This window comes from Bubalus kerabau, chromosome 21 (genome assembly GCF_029407905.1).
Source record: "Bubalus kerabau isolate K-KA32 ecotype Philippines breed swamp buffalo chromosome 21, PCC_UOA_SB_1v2, whole genome shotgun sequence".
Classification (NCBI taxonomy): Eukaryota; Metazoa; Chordata; class Mammalia; order Artiodactyla; family Bovidae; genus Bubalus; species Bubalus kerabau.
In genome coordinates, this window is record NC_073644.1 from 40205080 (window position 1) to 40226084 (window position 21005).

At 43.8% G+C, this 21005-nt stretch overlaps 1 protein-coding gene and 2 long non-coding RNA genes across 5 annotated transcripts in view; 2 read left to right on the plus strand and 1 right to left on the minus strand.

Moving 5' to 3' along the window:
- The first annotated feature begins 2029 nt into the window (after positions 1–2029).
- On the plus strand, positions 2030–16065 carry LOC129635977 (uncharacterized). The gene is made up of 4 exons (XR_008706569.1): positions 2030–2417; positions 11336–11435; positions 12026–12160; positions 15860–16065. It is a non-coding gene; the product is annotated as an uncharacterized LOC129635977 (long non-coding RNA).
- Positions 16066–16417: 352 nt separating this feature from the next.
- Positions 16418–18228, minus strand: LOC129635976 (uncharacterized). Its single transcript, XR_008706568.1, has 2 exons — positions 18090–18228; positions 16418–16991 (listed from the first exon to the last, which is right to left on the minus strand). It is a non-coding gene; the product is annotated as an uncharacterized LOC129635976 (long non-coding RNA).
- The window catches only part of EMILIN2 (elastin microfibril interfacer 2), a 59789-nt gene continuing 55859 nt past the window's right edge, over positions 17076–21005 (plus strand). Inside the window, exons 1-2 of one of the 3 annotated variants that reach the window (XM_055559210.1) lie at positions 17076–17533; positions 18074–18196. In XM_055559210.1, the coding sequence (XP_055415185.1) occupies positions 17400–17533; positions 18074–18196 (257 nt within the window). In that variant the 5' untranslated portion in view covers positions 17076–17399. Of the gene's footprint in view, positions 17534–17805; positions 18197–18219; positions 19856–21005 lie in introns of those variants that run through there. The other 2 variants (XM_055559209.1, XM_055559211.1) reach the window with 2 other exon arrangements.

The window sequence follows — 21005 nt, forward strand, 5'->3', positions numbered from 1 at the left end:
ATGGGGACGTAGATTTCACTAAAATAATCTGGAAAACGGGCTTCCCTGGTGGCTCAGACAGTAAAGAATCTGCCTGTAATGCAGGAGACCCAGATTCAATCCCTGGGTTGGGACAATCCCCTGGAGAAGGAAATGGCTACCTACTCCAATATTCTTGCCTGGAGAAGCCCATGGACAGAGGAGCATGACCATCTACTAACTTAGGAAATAAGCCCCAGAGGGGGTTGAACCAGTACCCAGAGTTGGAATACGTTATCTAAAATGTTGCTCTTTCCAACAAAAATATTATGAGATGCAAAGAAATTGAAAAGTATGACTCCCACACTAGAAATAGGGCAGCAGAAACTGCCTGTGAGAACTACTAGTTGTTAGGTTTAACAGAAAAATATTTTGAAGTACCCATTGTCAATATGTTCACGGAACTAAAGAAAAGCTTGATTTAGCAATTGAAGGTACAGTGACAATGTCTTTGTCAAATTAAGGATATCAATAAAAGATTTTAAAACTATATAGAAATTCTGGACTTGAATGATAACAAATAAGAAATTCACTAGAATGACAACATTTATCTGGCAGAAGAGAGAATTAGTGGACTTGGAGATAGAATAATAAGAGACTAGGCAGTTCAAACAGAGAAAAAAGAATGAAAAATCAGTAGTGGCTAAGAGAAAGTGCACCTAACAAAGTAGGTGGACATATTTTTCAGTTTACTCACAATTTATTATAAAACAATAGTTATGCAGACAGTGAAAGTTCAGAAATAAACCTCTGCTTCTATGGTCAATTGCTTTTCATGAGTCAAGAATCAACCAAAGGGAAAACAGTCGTCTATTTGACAAATAGTGCTGAATCAACTGGACAGTAAGCAAAAATGAAACAATCCCACCTCACACCATGTACAAAAATTACCTTTAAAAAGATCAAAAACCTAAATAGAAAAGCAAAAAATTTCAACTCCTAGAAGAAAACATAGAGATAAATCTTCATGGCCTTGGATTTGGTGAAGAATTCTTAGATATGACACCAAAATCTAGAGCAACAAAAGGGGATAATTGGATTTCATCAGGATTAGACAATTTTGCTTCAAAGTGTACTCTCAACATGAAATGGCAACCAGCAGAATGGTGGAAAATATTTACAAATCATATACCTGATAAGGGACATATCTAGAATATATGAAGAGCCCATGTAATTAATAAAAATACAAACTCAATTTAAAAGTAGACAAAGGATATAAAGAGATGTTTCTCCAAAAAAAATACACAGATGCTTAACCAGCACATGAAGGATGTTTTATCATTCATCAGGGAGCGAAACAAAACCACTCTGAGACACTACTTCACGTCCACTAGGATGGCTAATCAAAAAGTCAGATAACAGCAATTTGGTCAAGAAGATGTAGAAATTGGAAGTCTTATGCATTGCTGGTAAGAATGTAAAATGATCCAATCACCTTGGAGAACAGTGTTGATGAGGCAGTTTCTCAAATGATTAATCATAGTATTACCATTTGACCCAGTAATTCCATTCCTGGGTATGTACCCAAGAGCAATGAAATCATTTGTCCACACAGGAACTTGTACATGAATGTTATAACAGCATGACATAACCAAAAGGTATCCATCAAGGAATGAATGAAATTTTTAATATCCACCAGGAAAAAATAAAAAATGAAGAAAGCACCAATACATGTTACAGTATGGATAAACCACAAAAACATCAAATGAAAAAAGTAAGTCACAAAAGACTACATACCGTTGTGATTCCACTCCTATGAAAGTTAAGAATAGGAAAAATCTATAGAAACAGGAAGATAAGTGGTTGCTTAGAGTGGTGGGAGGATGTGAAGGAGTAGGAGTCATCTGATACACAAAAGGTACAGAATTATCCATATGGATTGAATTGTGTGCCCCTAAAAGATCCTGAAGTTCAAACCCTAGTACCTCAGAATTTGGTCTTGTTTGAAAAACAAAGTAATCAAGTGAAAATGAGATCATTAAGATGGGTTCTAACCCCCATGGAACTGATATTCTTATGAAAAGGAAAACTCTGGACACAGACACTAACAGGAGACAGAGAAGACACACAGGGAAAGATGACGATACACATCTACACTGAGCAGCTAGAAACCAGAAGAGGAAGGAGGGGGCAGACACTGAATGTTTGTGTCCTCCCCAGATTCATATACTGAAGGCTGTTCACAAATGTGAGGGTGTTTGAAGGTGAGATCTTTGGTTACGAGGGTTGAGCCCAGGTGAATGGGATTAGTGCCCTTATTTATAAAAGAGACATCAGAGAGATCCCCTTCTCCTTCCACCATATGAGGACACAGTAGAAGGACGGCCACCAAGAAGCAGGTTCCCGTCAGATGCCAAATCTACCCACACCCTAATCTCGGACTTCCCAGCTTCCAGACGGTGAGAAAGAAATTTCTTTAGTTATGACCCAGCCAATCTATGGTATTCTCTTTCAGCAGCCTAAACAGACTAAAACAGAAGGATTCTTAAAGCATGGCACTGCCAGGACCTTGATTTCAGACTTGTAACCTCCAAAACTGAGGAATTTATGTGGTTTCAAGCCATCTAGTTTTTGGTACTTTATAATGGCAACCCTAGGAAATTAATACCAGAGGTGACAGCTTAAGAATATAAGATTTCCACATGAGATGATAAAAAGGTTCCCAAAAGGACTGTGGTAATGGTTGCACATGTTTGTAAATGTACTGAAACTATTGCATTGTTAATGTTAAATGGGCCGATTGTTTAGAACGTGAATTATATTTCCATTTTAAAATTAATAAGAAATATTGGGTTTAGCCAAAAAGTTAATTTGGGTTTTTCTAACATCTTTCTAAACATTTTGGCCAACCCAATAGAAGACCAAAAATTCATGAATTTGTGGAAATTTAAAAACACATTTTTAAAAAATCAATGAATCAAGGAAAACACAAAGGAAATTAAAAAATACTTAGAGATTAATGAAAATGAAATACACCAAAACACATTAAACACAATGAAAGCACAACTGAGAGAAATTTATAGCTGTAAATGCTTATATTAATACATAAGAAAGACTGAAATCAACTCTTCCTTTACAACCTAAGGATCTAAAAAAGAACAAACTAAACCCAAAGCTAGTAGAAGGAAGGAAATGATAAAGAATAGAGATAAGTAAAATAGAATATTAAAAAAAATGATTGATATCAAAAATTGATTCTTTCAGGCTCTACTACAAAGCCACAGTCATCAAGACAGTATGGTACTGACACAAAGACAGAAATATAGATCAATGGAACAAAATAGAAAGCCCAGAGATAAACCCACGTACCTCTGGACACCTTATCTTTGACATAGGAGGCAAGAATATACAATGGAGAAAAGACAATCTCTTTAACAAATGGTGCTGGGAAAACTGGTCAACCACTTGTAAAAGAATGAAACTAGAACACTTTCTAACACCATACACAAAAATAAACTCAAAATGGATTAAAGATCTAAACATAAGACCAGAAACTATAAAACTCCTAGAGGAGAACATGGGCAAAACATTCTCCAACATAAATCACAGCAGGATCCTCTATGACCCACCTCCCAGAATATTGGAAATGCAAAAATAAATGGGATCTAATTAAAATTAAAAGCTTCTGCACAACAAAAGAAACTATAAACAAGGTGAAAAGACAGCCTACAGAATGGGAGAAAATAATAGCAAATGAAGCAACTGACAACTAATCTCAAAAATATTACAGCTCAATTCCAGAAAAATAAACGACCCAATCAAAAAATGGGCCAAAGAACTAAACAGGCATTTCTCCAAAGAAGACATACAGATGGCTAACAAACACATGAAAAGATGCTCAACATCACTCATTATTAGAGAAATGCAAATCAAAACCACTATGAGGTACCATTTCACGCCAGTCAGAATGGCTGCGATCCAAAAGTCTACAAGCAATAAATGCTGGAGAGGGTGTGGAGAAAAGGGAACCCTCTTACACTGTTGGTGGGAATGCAAACTAGTACAGCCACTATGGAGAACAGTGTGGAGATTCCTTAAAAAACTGGAAATAGAACTGCCATACAACCCAGCAATCCCACTGCTGGGCATACACACTGAGGAAACCAGAATTGAAAGAGACATGTGTACCCCAATGTTCATCACAGCACTGTTTATAATAGCCAGGACATGGAGGCAACCTAGATGTTCATCAGCAGATGAATGGATAAGAAAGTGTGGTACATATACACAATAGAGTATTACTCAGCCATTAAAAAGAATACATTTGAATCAGTTCTAATGAGGTGGATGAAACTGGAGCCTATTATACAGAGTGAAGTAAGCCAGAAAGAAAACCACCAATACAGTATACTAACGCATATATATGGAATTTAGAAAGATGGTAATGATAATCCTGTATGCGAGACAGCAAAAGAGACACAGATGTATAGAACAGTCTTTTGGACTCTGGGGGAGATGGAGGGTGGGATGATTTGGGAGAATGGCATTGAAACATGTATAATATCATACAAGAAACGAATCGCCAGTCCAGGTTCCATGCAGGATACAGAAAGCTTGGGGCTGGTGCACTGGGATGACCCAGAGGGATGGTATGGGGAGGGAGGTGGGAGGGGGGTTCAGGATTGGGAACACGTGTACACCTGTGGTGGATTCATGTTGATATATGGCAAAAACAATACAATATTATAAAGTAATTAGCCTCTAATTAAAATAATAAATTTAAATTAAAAAATAATTTATAAAAAGATGAACACAATTGACAATCTTTAGCTCAGTGGACTATGGGAGAAAGATACAAATTACTAAAGTCTGAAATGAAAATGGGGACTTTACAAATGATTCTAGAGAAATATAAAGGATTATAAGAGAGTGCTATGAACAATTGTACGCCAAAAAAGTTGGATAACCTAGATGAAACAGACAAATTCCTAGAAACTGCTAAACATGTTGCTTTATTTCTAATCACAACTCTGAAACCGTTTTAATTCACTGAGAAGAACAGCAGTCATTCTGCACAGAGATAGAACCATCACTGTGGCATTGGGCTTATTGCTGAGTCTGGGCTTGTTGAAATGAAGAGAATGATGAGGCTCCCCTTGACAGCCCCAAGTTTATCATCCAACTCTAGATTATGCATCTAGGGGTGCAGTTGGTGGGTTTTAGGGTATGTGACTGTGCAACTGTAAAAAAAGTAGTGCAGAACTATTTTCCAAAGCACTTGTACCAGTTTACACCCCCACCAGCAGTGAGGTAGGGCTTCTCTGTGTTCACAGTAGCACTTGGTGTTGTCAGACTTTTAGATTTTTGTCAGTCTGGTAATGCATAGCGGTAGCGGTATCAATTTGCATTAGGTATTCATTAATTACTTAGATATTGCTCTGTACGTCCATGATTATTAATGAGGCTGAGCATGTTTTTTTATTGACCGTTTGAGTTTCCTCTTTTGTGAAGGGCAGATTGCCCATTTTCCTATTGGATTGTTTGTCTCTTTCTTGTTGACTTGTTGATTTGTTAAATCAATTCCTCTATCAGTTCCTTATCAGTTATACGTTGCAACATGTGAGAGAGTCCAGCTCCTGGAAAGCTTCAGAGAATGAACGAGGACTGTCAGGGTCTTGTAGGTGAAGCTGAAGTTCTCCAGGCATAGAGAAAATTCCACACAGAGAACAGTTTATGCAGAGATGATATTTGCTTGAGGGCCTCCAAAGTAACTAGAAAAAAAAGGTAAAAAGACCTGCTTTCCCTCCGTAGGCAAATGAGATTTGTTTCTGGATTTCATGCTCCTGTTTTTGAAGACTAGTTTTAATTTGGGCAAAATGGCTCTGGTGGATTTGTTTCCCCAGTCTGGCCTTTATCTCTGCACCTCAGCCTTTGAAGGTTCATCTATGATAAAGCATGACATATCTGGAGGGGGTCGCACATTGGACTGAATCATCCTCCAAACAAAGTGCTTTCCATTTCCAGACTTGTTCCCTTTGAATGTTGGAAATATTTTAAAGAAATACTTAAAACTCCACCTTTGGGAGGTTTTTCATAGTGGATCTGTCCTTCTAAAGACATAATTTATTTATGTTTTCCTGGGAATCATTTAGGAACAGCAGTTCAAAGCTCAAAATGGATTTTCCTTTTATTTGTTATCTCTACGGTTGACAGATGCCTCTGACGAAGCTGTGCTTTGGCAGGGCTAGGTTCTTCATTCCAGTTTTTTAACAGTACAGTGAAGAAGAACTGTAATTCTGAGACGACATATCAATGCCTCTGAAACCTTATTTGGCCCCTCATTACCTCATTCATTAGGGCGGGAGGTACTCCGTCCAGAGATCACATGCTTTAGCCGAGGGAGAGTGTGACTCTTACTTTGTTTTCTGACAGATGGGGCCTTGGAGTGGGGTGGAGAAGGGTTGAAAATAGTCATTTCTTGGCTACATGGGTCCATTTACAAGTGAGAAAGAGAAACAAGATCTCTGGAGATTGGTCTCCCCAGTTACAGTGGATGTGATGTAAGCAGAGTTGGCTAAGGCCCAAGGAAAACTTAGAGGGGATAGGATGTATTCACATTGTTTGTATTTGTTAAACGGTTAAACCAAAGCGTACGCTTCTGTTCAAAGTTTGAGTTTTCAACTTGATTCTAAGTTAGCATCCCCAGATTATGCCAGTTCTCACTCAAGTTTAATGCCCCTTGCCCCAATATATTATGTATGTTAATTTGATCCACTCTCTTATAAAAGTTAGACACCTGTCTGCTTTCTTTCATTCATTCAACCAATGTTATTCACCAAGTATTCTGTGTCAAGCACTGTGCTAGCTACTACCAACAAAATAAAACAAAGGAGGTCAGAGTTGCTGTGTCTTTTGGAAAGGAAGGGTTAATGATTGCAAGGACCGTGAGGGGCCCTGAGGGGGGCTGGTCATGTTTTGCTTTGTGATCTGAGTACTGGTTATGTAAGTGTCTGCATTTTGTGAAAAATTCAGTGAGCTGATCATGTTTTATGCATTTTTTGAAAAAAATGCCATGCTTTGATAAAATGTGCATTAGAAAACCACGATCAACAGAGATTTATGTTTTAAAAACCTTTGTGAAGTTGGAATCCCCAGTGAGAAAGTGAAGATTCTTGTAGGGTTGAAACCCATTGGAACTGAGTCCTGGTGCCTTTTTTCTAGTGTCTTTCCTATTTCTGGGATTATTCTGGGAGAATAATCCCAGAATCTGCCTTTAATGCAGAAGACACAGGTTTGATCCCTGGGTTGGGAAGATCCCCTGGAGAAGGGAATGGCTACCCAACTCCAGTGTTCTCACCTGGAGAACTCCACGGGCAGAGGAGCCCGGCAAGCTACAGTCCATGGTGTCGTGAAGAGTCAGACACTTCTGACAGACTAACACTTCCTATTTCTCCCAGGAAACCTGGCACCACACTTTGCCCCCAGACAGCACTTTAGAAAGCATAGCCTCAGAATACTCAGGGAATGAACTATTTTGTTTTTATATTTTTGTAAAGCTGGAGGAAAACATGTGAGGATGTTGTAGAGAACGAAGGCATTTTCCTCCTCAGCCCCTCAACATTCTCTGAATGTGAAACTCTGGTCTCACCTTGTATTTTCCATTAGTCGTAAGACATTAACAACTTCTATCTGCTCACGACTTATTTATGTTGTTTTAGTCTCTGTAACCAGTACGTGTTCAGAGATGTCAGTGGGTTCAGATTGTGAGCTGCTCTTGAGAAGGGCCCTCCTAGTCTGCTCCATTTAAAGGAGCTGTGGCCGGAGCGCTTAAAGCAGAATGTCGCCACGGCACTGTTTTTCTTCCTTCGCTCTCAGGGATGAGTTCTAAAGTGATTACGTCGGAGAAGACAGAGCCAAGGAAAGTTCATGCAGATATCCAGCTTCATCAGCAACCAACTAAACAAACCAAGTCTCCAGAGCCTAGTCAGCCTTCTCAATTATAATATCAACTTCAAAAAGTTACCAAAATGCATGAGCCAATAACAGAAACTTGCCCCGAGTAAAGTTAGGACTTACAGCAGTTCACTTTGTTCCTATTTTCTGATTTTGTTATTTGCATTGATATTTATTAGTGTTTTCTTTAGCTTTTATAAACACTTTGTTTATGCTAAACAGAGTTGTGGCTTTCAGTTCATTTTGGATCCTTAGAGCGACCATATAATTTATTGTCCAAACCCGGGCACTTTTGAAGATGAAAGGAGACACTAAAAATAATTAACAGTGTTAACTGATCCACAGCAGGAGTAACCTGGGAATGACTTGGGCAAATCAGGACATCTGGTCATCCCACCTCTCTTTTAGATTAGGGGGAAAAAGAACTAGAGGGTTTTTTCTCTGTTTTTTGTTTTGTTTTTGCACAGGCCTATATTATACTTTTTAACAGTGACATGTCCTACACTCTTTCCTCATGTTCATTACCCCTCGATCCCAACCAGCCTCCCTACCTCACCTAACTCCTGGCTGCTTTTTTTTTAAGTTTAATTTTAAAAATTGAAATATAGTTGATTTACAATGTTTTGGGTGCACAACAAAGTAATTTAGTTATATATATATATATAAAATATTTTTTTTCAGATTCATTTCCATTATAGGTTATTACAAGATGTTGACTACAATTCCTTGTGCTTACAGTAGTAGGTCCTTGTGTATTTATTGTATATATAGAGTAGTGTATCTGTTAATCCCAAACTCCCAATTTATCCCTCCCACACCTTTCCGCTTTGGTAACCGTTAAGTTTATTTTCCACATCTGTGAGTCTATTTCTGTTTTGTAAGCAAGTTCACTTGTATTATTTTTTTTAGATTCCACGTATAAGGATGTGGAATGTGATGTCATATTTGTCTTTCTTTGTCTGACTTACATAGTATGATCATCTCTAGATCCATCCGTGTTCCTGCAACCTCCTGGCTACTTCTAAGGCCGCATACTTTGGCCTGGCTACTCTGCCAGCTGCCCTTGCCTTTTTTGATTAAACACATGCCATGTGCAAGGCCATATTAATTGCTCCTTCCTCTCTTACAAATCACATTCATTTCGATATGGCTGATTAAAGCAAAACTAAAAATAAAGCAACTCAAACCCATACTTCTCCACGGTCTTTCCAAATTAATACCGAACTTTTCTGACTGTCCCAAGCTCTATTTCTTCATCATCACCTCATACACGGTGTCTTTACTGTGCTATGTTCTGTTTACTTTGTACGTGTGGACTCATTTCGTACATGTGTGTTTTGCTTTCCAGCCAGTTAAGATGATAAAGAACTAAATCTCTCTTTCTCTGGCTCACATGTTGCCTGGCAGGGTTCCATATGCAGAGCTTCCTCAATATGGTTACTAATGAAACAAATTTTTTAAATTCTTTATTTGTTTTTGGTTGTGCTGGGTCTTCATTGTTGTGTGTGGGCTTTGTCTAGTGGTGGCAAGCAGAGGCTACTCTCTGGTTGCTGTATGGGGGCTTCTCACTGCGGTGGCTTCTTTCATTGGGGCTCCCAGGTTCAATAGCAGAGGCTCAGTAATTGTGGTGCACAGGCTTCATTGCCCCAAGGCATGTGGAATCTTCCCAGACCAGGGATTGAACCCACGTCCCCTGCATTGGCAGGCGAATTCTTATCCACTGGACCTCCAGAGAAGTCCACAACAGATTTTTTGATGGCCACAAAATTCCAAGAACTTTCCTTTCCCATTCCCGAATGTTGTATTTCCTTACTGTTCCCAGACTTAAGTTGAAATACAGTCTTCATTATTTACAGATTCTATATTTATGAAGTTGGCTCTTCAACAAATTTATTTGTAACTCTGAAAGCAACACTTGTAGCACTTTCTGACCATTGGTGGACTTGAGCAGAGTGTCAAAAAAATTAACTTGCCCAACTGTGCACGTTTCCAGCTGAGGTCCAACAAGATAATGCTCTGCCTTCTTGTTTTATGTCTCATACTAAAAGTATGAAAAGAAGTGTCCTTTTCATGGGAAATTGAATGCCATGTGTTCTGTATTTTTGTGCTTTTTGTTGGTAATTTTGTTGTTTAAAATGGTCCCCAAGTACATGAAGTGTTGCCTTGTGTTCCTTAGCGCAAGGCAGCTGTGAAATGCCTTATGGAGAAAATATGTGTGTGAGATAAGCTTTGTTTAGGCATGAGTTACACTGGTGTTGACTTTGAGATCACTGTTAATGAATCTATAATATATATTGAACAAGGTGTCTTTAAACAGAAACACACAGAAAACAAGGTTATGTATTGACTGGTTGACAAAAGCATTGTGACCAGAGGCTTCCTAGTCCTATATTTCCTCTACCAGCAGTTGTTCACAATTCACAAATTCAGTGTTTGCAGTAGCTTAATAGAACATACTACACCAAATGAAAGTTGACTATATTTGAATACGTGAAACATGGTTTAGAATGGCCCAATCTAAAATACCAGAAAGTTAATTTTCTTATGAATACCATTCTCATGAGTGTGGACCAAGATTGTCCTAAAATTTAACAATTTATTATACAGGCCTCAAACCCATTCTGCCTATTTTAAACATTCTGTTGATTCCAGAACAATCAACTCTCATTCCATAAATAAATGATGAACTCGACAATATAGCTTGATGTGGCTCATATATCAGATCAGATCAGTCGCTCAGTCGTGTCCGACTCTTTGTGACCCCATGAATCGCAGCACACCAGGCCTCCCTGTCCATCACCAACTCCCAGAGTTCACTGAGACTCACGTCCATCGAGTCAGTGATGCCATCCAGCCATCTCATCCTCTGTCGTCCCCTTCTCCTCCTGCCCCCAATCCCTCCCAGCATCAGATATGAAGGCATTATTGCCTAAGCTATTATAATTCTCTTGGAAACAAAATTCTAAGAGTCTATTTTTGTCATTTATTTCTTATGAAGAAAAAAATGTGTTCAAAACCGCACCATCAGTGTGACAGCACTGAATTCGCAAGTGTAGTGTATGCCCACAGTTAGCTGAGGAAGCGGTTTATACCTAAAAGACATCTGAAAAAAATAAACGGCATGGAATCAGTTACTATTTCATCCTTCTGAGGAATAAGAAGTTTATTATTGCATTGCCTAATGATCTGAGTTGATTTTTATAGGGTTATTAATACTCCCAAAGATTATGTTGAATTGTCCTAAAATATATTCCTTTGCAATGAAGAGAAAGAGGTATACACTTTCTCCTGGGAAGTGGTAGAAAGAAAACTGAGCTAGAAGTCACGAGCCCCATATCCTTTCCTGACGATCATATTTAGAGTCATTCTGAGTTGTGTACATGCACTCTTGATATATATTTCTTTATCTTTCTTATTTGAAAAGAAGAACTGCAGTAGATGGTCAGCTTTCTACATCAGTGGACACAATAAAAGCAAGACAAAGCTCTTGGACCTGACTGCAAATTTGTTGCAATACTGAAGTGGTGAGTAACAATAACAATTGTGAATAACTCTCCTCCATTCACCATGTGCCAGACACTTTGCTCAGCGGTTTACATGTGGTAACACAGCACATCCTCCCAACAGCCACGTGAAAAAAATCCCATTTCCAGAGGACCAATCGGAGGCTGGGGAGGCTTTCAATTTGTCCTCATCACTCTGCTCAGGAGGTGAGGGTACCCAATTTTGAACACTGTGCTAAGTCCATTGCATGAACTCCTAAACATTATTCTCCCATGTGTGGCTTCAGGCAGGATTTCAACTTTTCACAGTTTTGAAGTTCTCAGGGGATAGCTTAACATGTATGAAGGCACACACGTGACCTGACCAATAAAGGACAGATGATTAAAATAATGGCCATAATCTTTCACAGTGCTTTTGAATCAATCGATAAATAATATCAGTCGGGTTCAGAAGACAGAGGTTTTGAATATTTAGCTCTGTATATCTAATGGAATATTTGCAAATATGTAGTTAGAAAAAAGTAAAGAGAGTAATTGTTCTCTCTTCTGTTTTAGTGTATTTGAGCAAACCTTTATTTTTTTAGTATTTGTATTTATTTGGCTCTTTGCAGAATTCAGGATCTTTAGTCATGGCACATGAGATCTAGTTCTTGGACCAGGAATTGAACCCAGGCTCCCTGCGTTGGGAACTTGGGAGTCTTAGCCACTGGACCACCAGAGAAGTCCTGAGCAAAATCTTTGACAAGGTAGGAAGTAGCTCTTGTTTGTAGATTTTGAGGTCTGGGGACTCACTGACTTCATTCAGATGGTGCCTTGTCAAATGGTGGTGGTGGTTGTTCACTCACTAAGTTGTGTCTGACTCTTTGCAAACCCATGGACTGCAGCACACCAGGCTGCCCTGTCCTCCACTATCTCCTGGAGTCTGCTCAAATTCATGTCCATTGAGGCGGTGATGCTATCTAACCACCTCATCCTTTGCTGCCCTCTTCTCCTTTCTGTCGAATGGAGTTACACAAAAGTGTATCAACTAAACTTTGCTATTCCAAAACAGAGACCAAGTTAGGTGGTGCAGCCAGTTAATTTTTCTCGGAAACACTTCAGTCTCTCCTTCTCTACCAAACTGCATTTTTAAAAAAAAAAACAAGCAAACAGAAAAAGATGAAGGGCATTTTGTCACTAACTTAAGAATGTGCAAGACATTTTCTTTGGTGTGTTAGAAATGCTTTGCAATCAAAATTTATTCACGATATCTAATCTTCAGGGACTTTCTTTTTTTCATCATTAGTAAACAGCACAAAGAAATTAAGACACTGAAAATAAACAGTGAGAAATCAGGGGAGAAATTTGAGTTCTAGAAAACAAAGATGAGGAACGAGTAGGTTGGGACACCCAGGCTAAGTCGTATGACTCTTAACCACATCCTAGATGGCAATCAATTCATCTTGATCAACTGTTTTGTGCCTAGATGACTGATGGTGGGGTGGGGGCCATGAACCCACCTGCTGCCTCTATAACGATCGCCCACTATCCTCCTCCAGGCAGCTGAAGGGGGAGTCTGGGTGTGCTCCCAAGTCCACAGCCTGGTGAGCTCTTCTTTTACCATGAGCAGTAGTGAAGGGATGGGTTTTATGACATAGTTCTACTTTGCATTTTTGCTTTAGTTAATGAGACTGAGTCCTTCTAAAACCAAGCTCCCCTGCTAAGTTTATGATTATCCTCTCTATCCACAACCTCATTCCCTTTCTGGTCCAACCCCTGTTTCCCCCAGGATTGAGGCATATCAAGAAAAGTGGGGCTTGAAACTAGCAGGATCCTGTGATGCCTCCCCAGGTACAAAAGCCCCTCTGTGTTCCCCATTTCTTCTTTGTATAGAAAAAGGCTTCAGTCTCGTAGGCCTTGCCTGAGTTCCAAGAGCAGACTTGAGCAGTTACTAATTAGAGAAGTGAGGGAATGCAGAAACAAAGGCAAAGCCATCAAGCGAGAAAAGTAATGATAGCTTAGACAATGGTTGAGTGATAAAACTGAGTCCAAAGTTCCTCCTCAAGGGATGTACACAAGGTATCTTTGAGTTGTTCTGTAGAAACTAAGACCCCCATACACACACCCAGGTGGAGGGTGCTGACCATAAGCACGCAGACCCCAGTCTGGCTGGAACCAGAAGACTGACATTCCTGATGCATCACCCTGTTATGTCACCACCACCCAACCAGAAGAAAGTCCACGAACTGAGCACACATCCTGTAACTCTCATCCCAAACGTTGCTTTTAAAACCCTTGCCTGAGAGCCAAAGGGGAGTTCAGGTGCCTGTTCTCATTGCTTGACCCTGCACTAAATGCAGTATACTTTTGTGGCTCAGATGGTAAAGAATCTGCCTGCAATGCAGGAGACCCAGGTTTGATCCCTGGGTCGGGAAGATCCCCTGGAGAAAGAAAATGGCAACCCATTCCAGTCCTCTTGCCTGGAGAATTCCATGGACAGAGGAGCCTGGCGGGCTACAGTCCATGGGGTTGCAAAAGAGTAGGATATGACTGAACAACTAACACTTCTCTTCGCCACAACCCAGTATCAGTAGATTGGCTTTGCTGCTCCTTGGGCGAGCAGACTCAAGTTTGGTTCAGTAAGTCACTGACACAATCAAGAATATAAATCACTATGGGGCACTTTTGCTTTAAAAGCAGAATAAATTACTTCAGCTTGTGATAGGAAACTGACAGTTTTCCAGTGCTTATTTGAGGAAGTTGGCGGCTTAGAAAGAATTCACACTTGCAGCATTCTGCTAATCATGTCCACTTTACTGCTCATGGCTGGGACCAAGTGATCTGCCCACTTACACCCTTTCTTTCTTTCTTTTCTCTCTCTCTCTTTCTTTCTCTGTGTGGGGTCTTAGTTGAGACACAGGGGATCTTCAATCTTTGTTGCATGTGAGCTCTTAGTTATAGCATGCTGGATCTAGTTCCTGACCAAAGATCAAACCTGGGCCCCCTGGGAGTGTGGAGTCTTAGCTACTGGACCACCAGGGAAGTCCCTAGACTGTTTTCTATTCTTTAAAAAAAATATTTATTTATTTGGCTTCATCGGGTCTTAGTTGCAGCACCAACTAAATGCATCGTGTGGGATATTTCTTTGTGGACACAGATTCTCTAGTTACGGTGCACTGGCTTAGTTACTCCTCACCATGCGGGACCTTAGTTCCCTGACCAGGGATCAAACCGGTGTTCCCTGCATTGCAAGGCACATTCTTAACCACTGGTCCAGCAGGAAAGTCCCAAGACTGTTTCTTGAGGTGCTTCAGCTCTCTGTCCCCAGGAAGCCTCCTCTGCCTTGCTTCTTCTGGAAGGCTGTCTCTATTTCCTGAGTCTGAAGGGTCCCTTCCTCTAACTGGAGACAGAAAGGGAAAAGGATCTTTTGGGATCTTGGCCTCAAGCCTTCTTTCTTCCCAGAGCAGCCCCACACTGGGTGCCTGTAGGGATGTGTCTAGGAAGACACGTGGGACACATATTGTCTCACTTATCTGATGCACATCAGAAACATCACATCTTTCATTGCACAGGAAGGGCTGGACGTTCTGTTAACACAGAGCCTACATCTATCTTGGCTTACCCGTGACTCCTCATGACTTTTGCATGGGGCCTTGCAATGTAACAGATGCTCAGAATAACATTTATTTACTGATAAGTGCCATTTGTAACTGATTAAATATAGTGTAGTGGTCACCTCAATGAGAAGTTGGTCCTCCGACTTTTGTGCTAAAAGACAGCTTCCTGGCATAACTTTGAGTCAATGAAACAGTTGGATGTGATGATCAGTCTGACTCATTGCCAAGCTTAAGAATTACGGGTATTGAAGAGAAGTTGTGGTTTGATAGCTGTCAGATGTAGACATACACAAATTGTGTGTTTCCTCCATTTTCCCCCTCTTCCGTCCCTCTCTTTTATTTCTGTGTGGTGCTTCGTCCCTGTGACACTTTATGGACAAAAATGGTGTGAGGATGGGAAAGAGAAAAGTCCCACAGAAATTAGAGATTGAGTTACGCAAGGCAGCCTTTCATCCCATTCTGTTATTTTCCCCTCAGGGTGGCCCTTTTGAAGCCTCGGATGATAACAGTTCGTTATTTGCATGATCTTCCATTTACAGAGTTCAGGGACAGACTATGTCCTTACATGGTATATTTTTCTGCTTGGCTCTTGTAAAGCTTCTACTTAGGGAGTTTTCTTTCTCCTATTTGCAAATCAAAAGGCCCAATAACACCATCAAAGCATATCAGAAATAAAATGGACCCCCTGGCTTCACTTAGTTACCGTAAGGAACAAAGTTTTATGATTCCCATCACAGTTCATGGCCAATTCTTCTGCGAATTTGCTTCCTTCCAAAAGAAATTTGTAGAGATTGCGAGCAAGCGTGCATGCTCAGTTACTCAGTCATGTCCAACTCTTTTTTGACCCAGTGGACTGTAGCCTGCCAGGCTCCTCTGTCCGTGAGATTCTCCAGGAGTGGATTGCCATGCCCTCCTCCAGGAGACCTTCCTGACCCGGGGATCAAAGCGGCTCTGCCTGCCTCTCATGCATTGCAGGAGGATTGTTTACCAAACGAGACACCTGGGAAGCCCTGGTAGCGATTGGTGTAACTCAAAAATAGAAATAAAATGGAATATCATACAGCGACTAAACTATATGTCCTGGGTATTCATTGGAAGGACTGATGCTGAAGCTGAAACTCCAATACTTCGGTCACCTCATGCGAAGAGTTGACTCATTGGAAAAGACTCTGATGTTGGGAGGGATTGGGGGCAGGAGGAGAAGGGGACAACAGAGGATGAGATGGCTGGATGGCATCACCGACTCGATGGACATGAATTTGGGTAAATTCCAGGAGTTGGTGATGGACAGGAAGGCCTGGTGTGCAGCGATTCATGGATTCGCAAAGAGTGGTTTACGACTGAGCGACTGAACTGAACTGAACTGAAATTGTATATGTAAAGAAGTATTTAAGACCTATGGAAATGTTCATTATATAATCTTTTATTAAAAAAAAAAAACAGGAGACTGCAAAAACAATAGGCAGAAAATATGCAAGCACGTGAAAGACAATGTCTAGCAGTGTCTGAACTGTTTTGAGGAAAAGGTGATTATTATGGAGTAAATGTCTTTAATAATAATTTTTAAAAGTTCAGAATGGGACCTCAGAAGCAGAGGCTGTGGGACTACCTTTTGGAAATTAGTGGAGTACATTAGAGTCTGATACTGTGCTTCAAGAAGCTGCTCGGTGGTGGTGGGGCTCTTTCCTCATCCCCGGCTGCCTGGCACGTTGACTTGGAAACTGTTTAATGGATGCGTAAGAAAAAGAGGACCCGCGTTCATTCCTCCTAAACTCTCCGAAGTTCAAGTGCGGAGGAGTAGCTGCGTCTTGCCAGAGGAGGAAATCCGAGTCGAGTTAAACGAAGGACTGATAAAGATGTCCCTCGTTAGCCCTGGGAAGCCGGCACCGGGCACGACGTGAGCCCCGCCGGACTCGCCGACGGCCCTTCCCGAGGGGCCGGCCGCGCCCGCTGGAAGGTGGGAGGCGGAGTCGCCCGGCTTCTGGGAAGAGACCAAAGGAATGAGTAATTGGAAATTCTGTAACAGAGACCCTTCTCCCAAACCCTATAGACCTTTCACCTCAAACCCCCTGCCGGGAAGCAAGAGGACGGGAGACAGACGCGGCGGAGGGAGAGTCACGTTCCGGAGAGGGAAGTGAAATAAAGAGGGCGGCACCCGGGGGGACCTGTGCGTCATTGAGGGACCGAGGAGAAGCGCGGGCGCACGGGGTGGAAAGGAGAAGTGGGAGCGAGAAGCCGGAGGGGGCGGCTGCGCTGCGCGGGTAAGAGCGCCGCGCAGCGCCCAAGCCTCCTGCCTTCTCCGGCCGCGCCCCGGCCGCCCGCAGCCTCCCGGCTCTAGTCCGACCCGCGCTCCGGATCCGGCCGGCGAAACGCGCCCGCCGCGCGCAGAATGTGGCCGCCGACATGGCCCCGGCCCCGCGCGCCCTGGCGCTGGGCGCTGGCACTGCTGGCCCTGGGCGGCGCGGGGCTGTGCCACGCCAGCCCGCAGCCTGGGCACCCCGCACGGCCCAGCGCCAGGAACAAGTAAGTGCGTGGTCTCTCTTCGCCCCCAGGACGGCCGAGAGCCGTGGGCTCCCACCCACCCTTCCCCGGTCTCCCGCAGGACCCCACGCTGCCCGCCAAAGGCGAGGAGCCGCAGCCGAGGTCCTCCCTCGGGCTGCCGAGGCGGCGCCTCCTCCGCGGTGGAGCGCGCTCCACGGCCGGAGCTGGGCGTCCCGGGCGACCTCGCCCGCGCCCCCAGCGGTGCTGCGTCCCGGACCGTGAGGCGCAGGGAGAGCCCCGCAGGGCAGGGCGATCCGGAAACTCCCCGGGAATGACTGGGGCCCCTGGGACGTGGGGAGGAGGGCCCTTCTGTCCGTCTTTTGTCGGATTAAGGTGCCTGCTCTCCAAAGGTGGACCCGCGCACCCTCCATATGTCGGCTGGTTGGCCTCCCGCCTCCGTGGGACCACAGGCTCCCCGACCCTCGCTCGGTCGGTCGCCCTGAAGGCTCGTTCCCTCTCTCCCCCGCCTCATTGTTCTCCGGGTTTATGCCGTGCCCTCTCCCCGACTCTCCTTCACCCCAGGAACTGGTGCGCCTACATCGTGAACAAGAACGTGAGCTGCTCGGTGCTCGAGGGAAGCGAGACTTTTATCCAAGCTCAGTACAACTGTGGCTGGAACCAGAAGCCCTGTCCGTCTGCACTCATGTAAGTCGTGGAGCGGAGGGGCGGGCGGGGCGCGCTGGGCCGGGGTTGGGGCAGGGGTGGGGTCGGATCTCTGGGCTCCAGCGGCTCAGAAAATCTCTTCCAGCGGATGAAAACTCAGCCGCTGAAAAGTCTGAGCGCTGAGCGGGGTACCAGGCTCTCCGGGGTATTCGAGTCTGGAGTGAGCGTCCGGGACGCGCCTGCCTTGCGGTCGATCGCAAGGCAGAGGAGGGGACGAACAAAGCCCCCCACCCCCATTCTCTCTCCCTCTCTTTTTCTTTCAATTTTATTACTAACATAAGGCAGCTGGACCTAATTAGATCCATATTGTGTGTTCTGGGGCACGGAGAAGATTCCAAAATGTATACTGCTAAAAACTCTTATGGGTAGGATTAGCTGAGAGGTTTGTTCTAGCCAGTGTTCTGAATCAGGCGTTTTGTCCAAATGTCCCCATAAAACTGACCTCTTCCAGGTGTTGTGTGTCTCTACACCAAAGTCCCCAGGAACAACCCGCTTGAAAGTGTGCGGTTGTTGTTTTTTCAGGCTAGATTTGGGGGATTCAGCTAAGTGGTTGTCAGGAGAGAATGGTCCGTAAAGAGGAGGGGAAGGATTAATCTTTTTGCTCATAAAGATTTCACTGTCTTAAAAAAACAGCAAGGAGGAAGCGAAGCAGCAGAGGACAGATTTTGTTACATACATCATCCTCATTCAGTTGTCATCTGGCGAGTCTTTGTGTTTTTTGTGTAAGTCAGATATCAGAGGGTGAGCTGATGTGAATAAATGGCTGTAGCCGACGCATGGGATGGTTGAAATTAATTGTTTTCCCCTAAGAATAAGTTGTTTGTCTTAGAGCACAGTTGTCTTTACAGCAAAGAGTAGCCAGTAGGCGGATCTGTCTCTGGCAGAGCGAAGGGACAGACTGGAACTTGTGCTGCAGGAAACCTTATCCCAGAAGGCAATGGAGGGGTGGGGGTGGGCTTCAGGCTGTAGTTGGGATCATCCCAGGTGGGCTGTTGGTGAGGACTGAGACAAGGAAAGGGATGCCTGCGTGCTAGGTCACTTCAGTCCATGTCCGACTCTGTGCCACCCCATGGGCTGTATGTAGTCCTCCAGACTCCTCTGTCCATGGCATTCTCCAGGCAAGAATACTGGAGTGAGTCGCCATGCCCTCCTCCAGGGGATTTTCCCCACCCAGGGATTGAACCAGGGAAAGGATAAGTCCTATTAAAAGCAAAAAAACCACTACCCCCATCAAAACAAAAAAAACTTAGACTCCCCACTGCACTACGCAGAGCATGGGTTTGACATTGAATTGCTGGCTGTCACACTGAGTTGGGTAGCCCATCAGAGGGGCACAATGTTCTCCTAATGCCTGTGTCTCTGGTTACACAGGGCGCAGAACACAGCATTTTGCAGGTGTTTCTGATGAGCCCAGGAGCCCAAGTTGCTGCTCACAATTCACAGGTGTTGTCAGTTCTTCATGATTTGATCCTTAGGACCTGAGACCCATGAAAGTGAAGGTTCTTGGGAAACTCAGCCTGGAGTTATGGAGAGGGGGCTTTCTGGGTGGCATGGGACAGGCGGGCCTGGAGGCCTATGACAGGCTCGAGTGGGGAGTGCGGTTTAGCCACTGGTGACTGTCGAGCATCGTGGGAGAAGCAGGTAGGAGCCATGCGGTATTGACAGAGTCGGAGCAGAGCTGAGCTGTTAGGAGCGGTGGAGAGAATGCAGGGAGGAGGAGAGAGAGCAAAGCCAAGGCCTTGGAAGAGGAAGTGCCATCTTAGAGAGCTGGGGAGGAGAAGCCCAGGAGGTGGAGGGGTCCAGAAAGGCCAGGGGTCTGGGGCAGCAGGAGGAGGGGGATAGGCCTTCTGCTAATGCAGGAGACAGTTGCAGGCCGGGGGCTAGGCCTTGTAACTTGTGTGAGATGCAGGGTGTGGTCCTGTGGAAACCCCTTTACCCAAGAGTCGAATGTGTTTCAAGGGTTTTTGTGGGAAAAGGGAATTGGTAGTAGCCAAGCAGGTGAAGCCTGGTGGCTCAGACAGTAAAGAATCTTCTTGCAATGCGGGAGACCAAGGTTCAATCCCTGGGTCGGGAAGATCCCCTGGAGGAGGGCATGGCTACCCACGCTCCAGTATTCTTGCCTGGAGAATCCCCGTGGACAGAGGAGCCTGGCGGGCTACAGTCCATGGAGTCCTCGCAAAGAGTCGGACACGACTAAGCGACTGAACACTTTCACACTTTAAAGCAGATGAAGAGCTACTTGGAAGACTTAGCAGGTTTTAGGACAGAAGTGAAAAAGCCGAAGGGAGAGACTGAATTTGCCCTGAGACTGAGGGAAATCAGAGGGAGACCAGGGTTCAGGGGGAAGTAAGTCCTACAGTAGGAGAACTTCCGAGCTGGACGCTCAGCTGCCGCGGGGTCTGGGGACTTGGCATGCGTGGGCTTCCAGAAGGTTTAGCCGATGCTCCGTTTGCACGTACAGAGACTTTGGTTCCAGATTGTGAATTTGGGCGTCGTTCGTGTGAAACTGGAAGTGGAGAGGGTTTTGTCTGATACACGGGTGTTGTGAGTAAGCGCTTTCCTGATGCTGTAGAGGACAGCCTGTGTGTCAGGCGCCGTGTCAGGGCTGTTTAGTCCATACATTAATTTAATGCCCGTGATGGTCCTTCAAAATGAATACCGTTGTCCCCATTTTTATCAGTGAAGACTTGAGGCAAGAAGTCCCTGACTTTCCTGTGGTCACATGACAGGGTAGTGGCAGCGCTGCCAGGAGACCTGGCCTTTGTGGACAGGCCTCTGTCCCTGTAACATG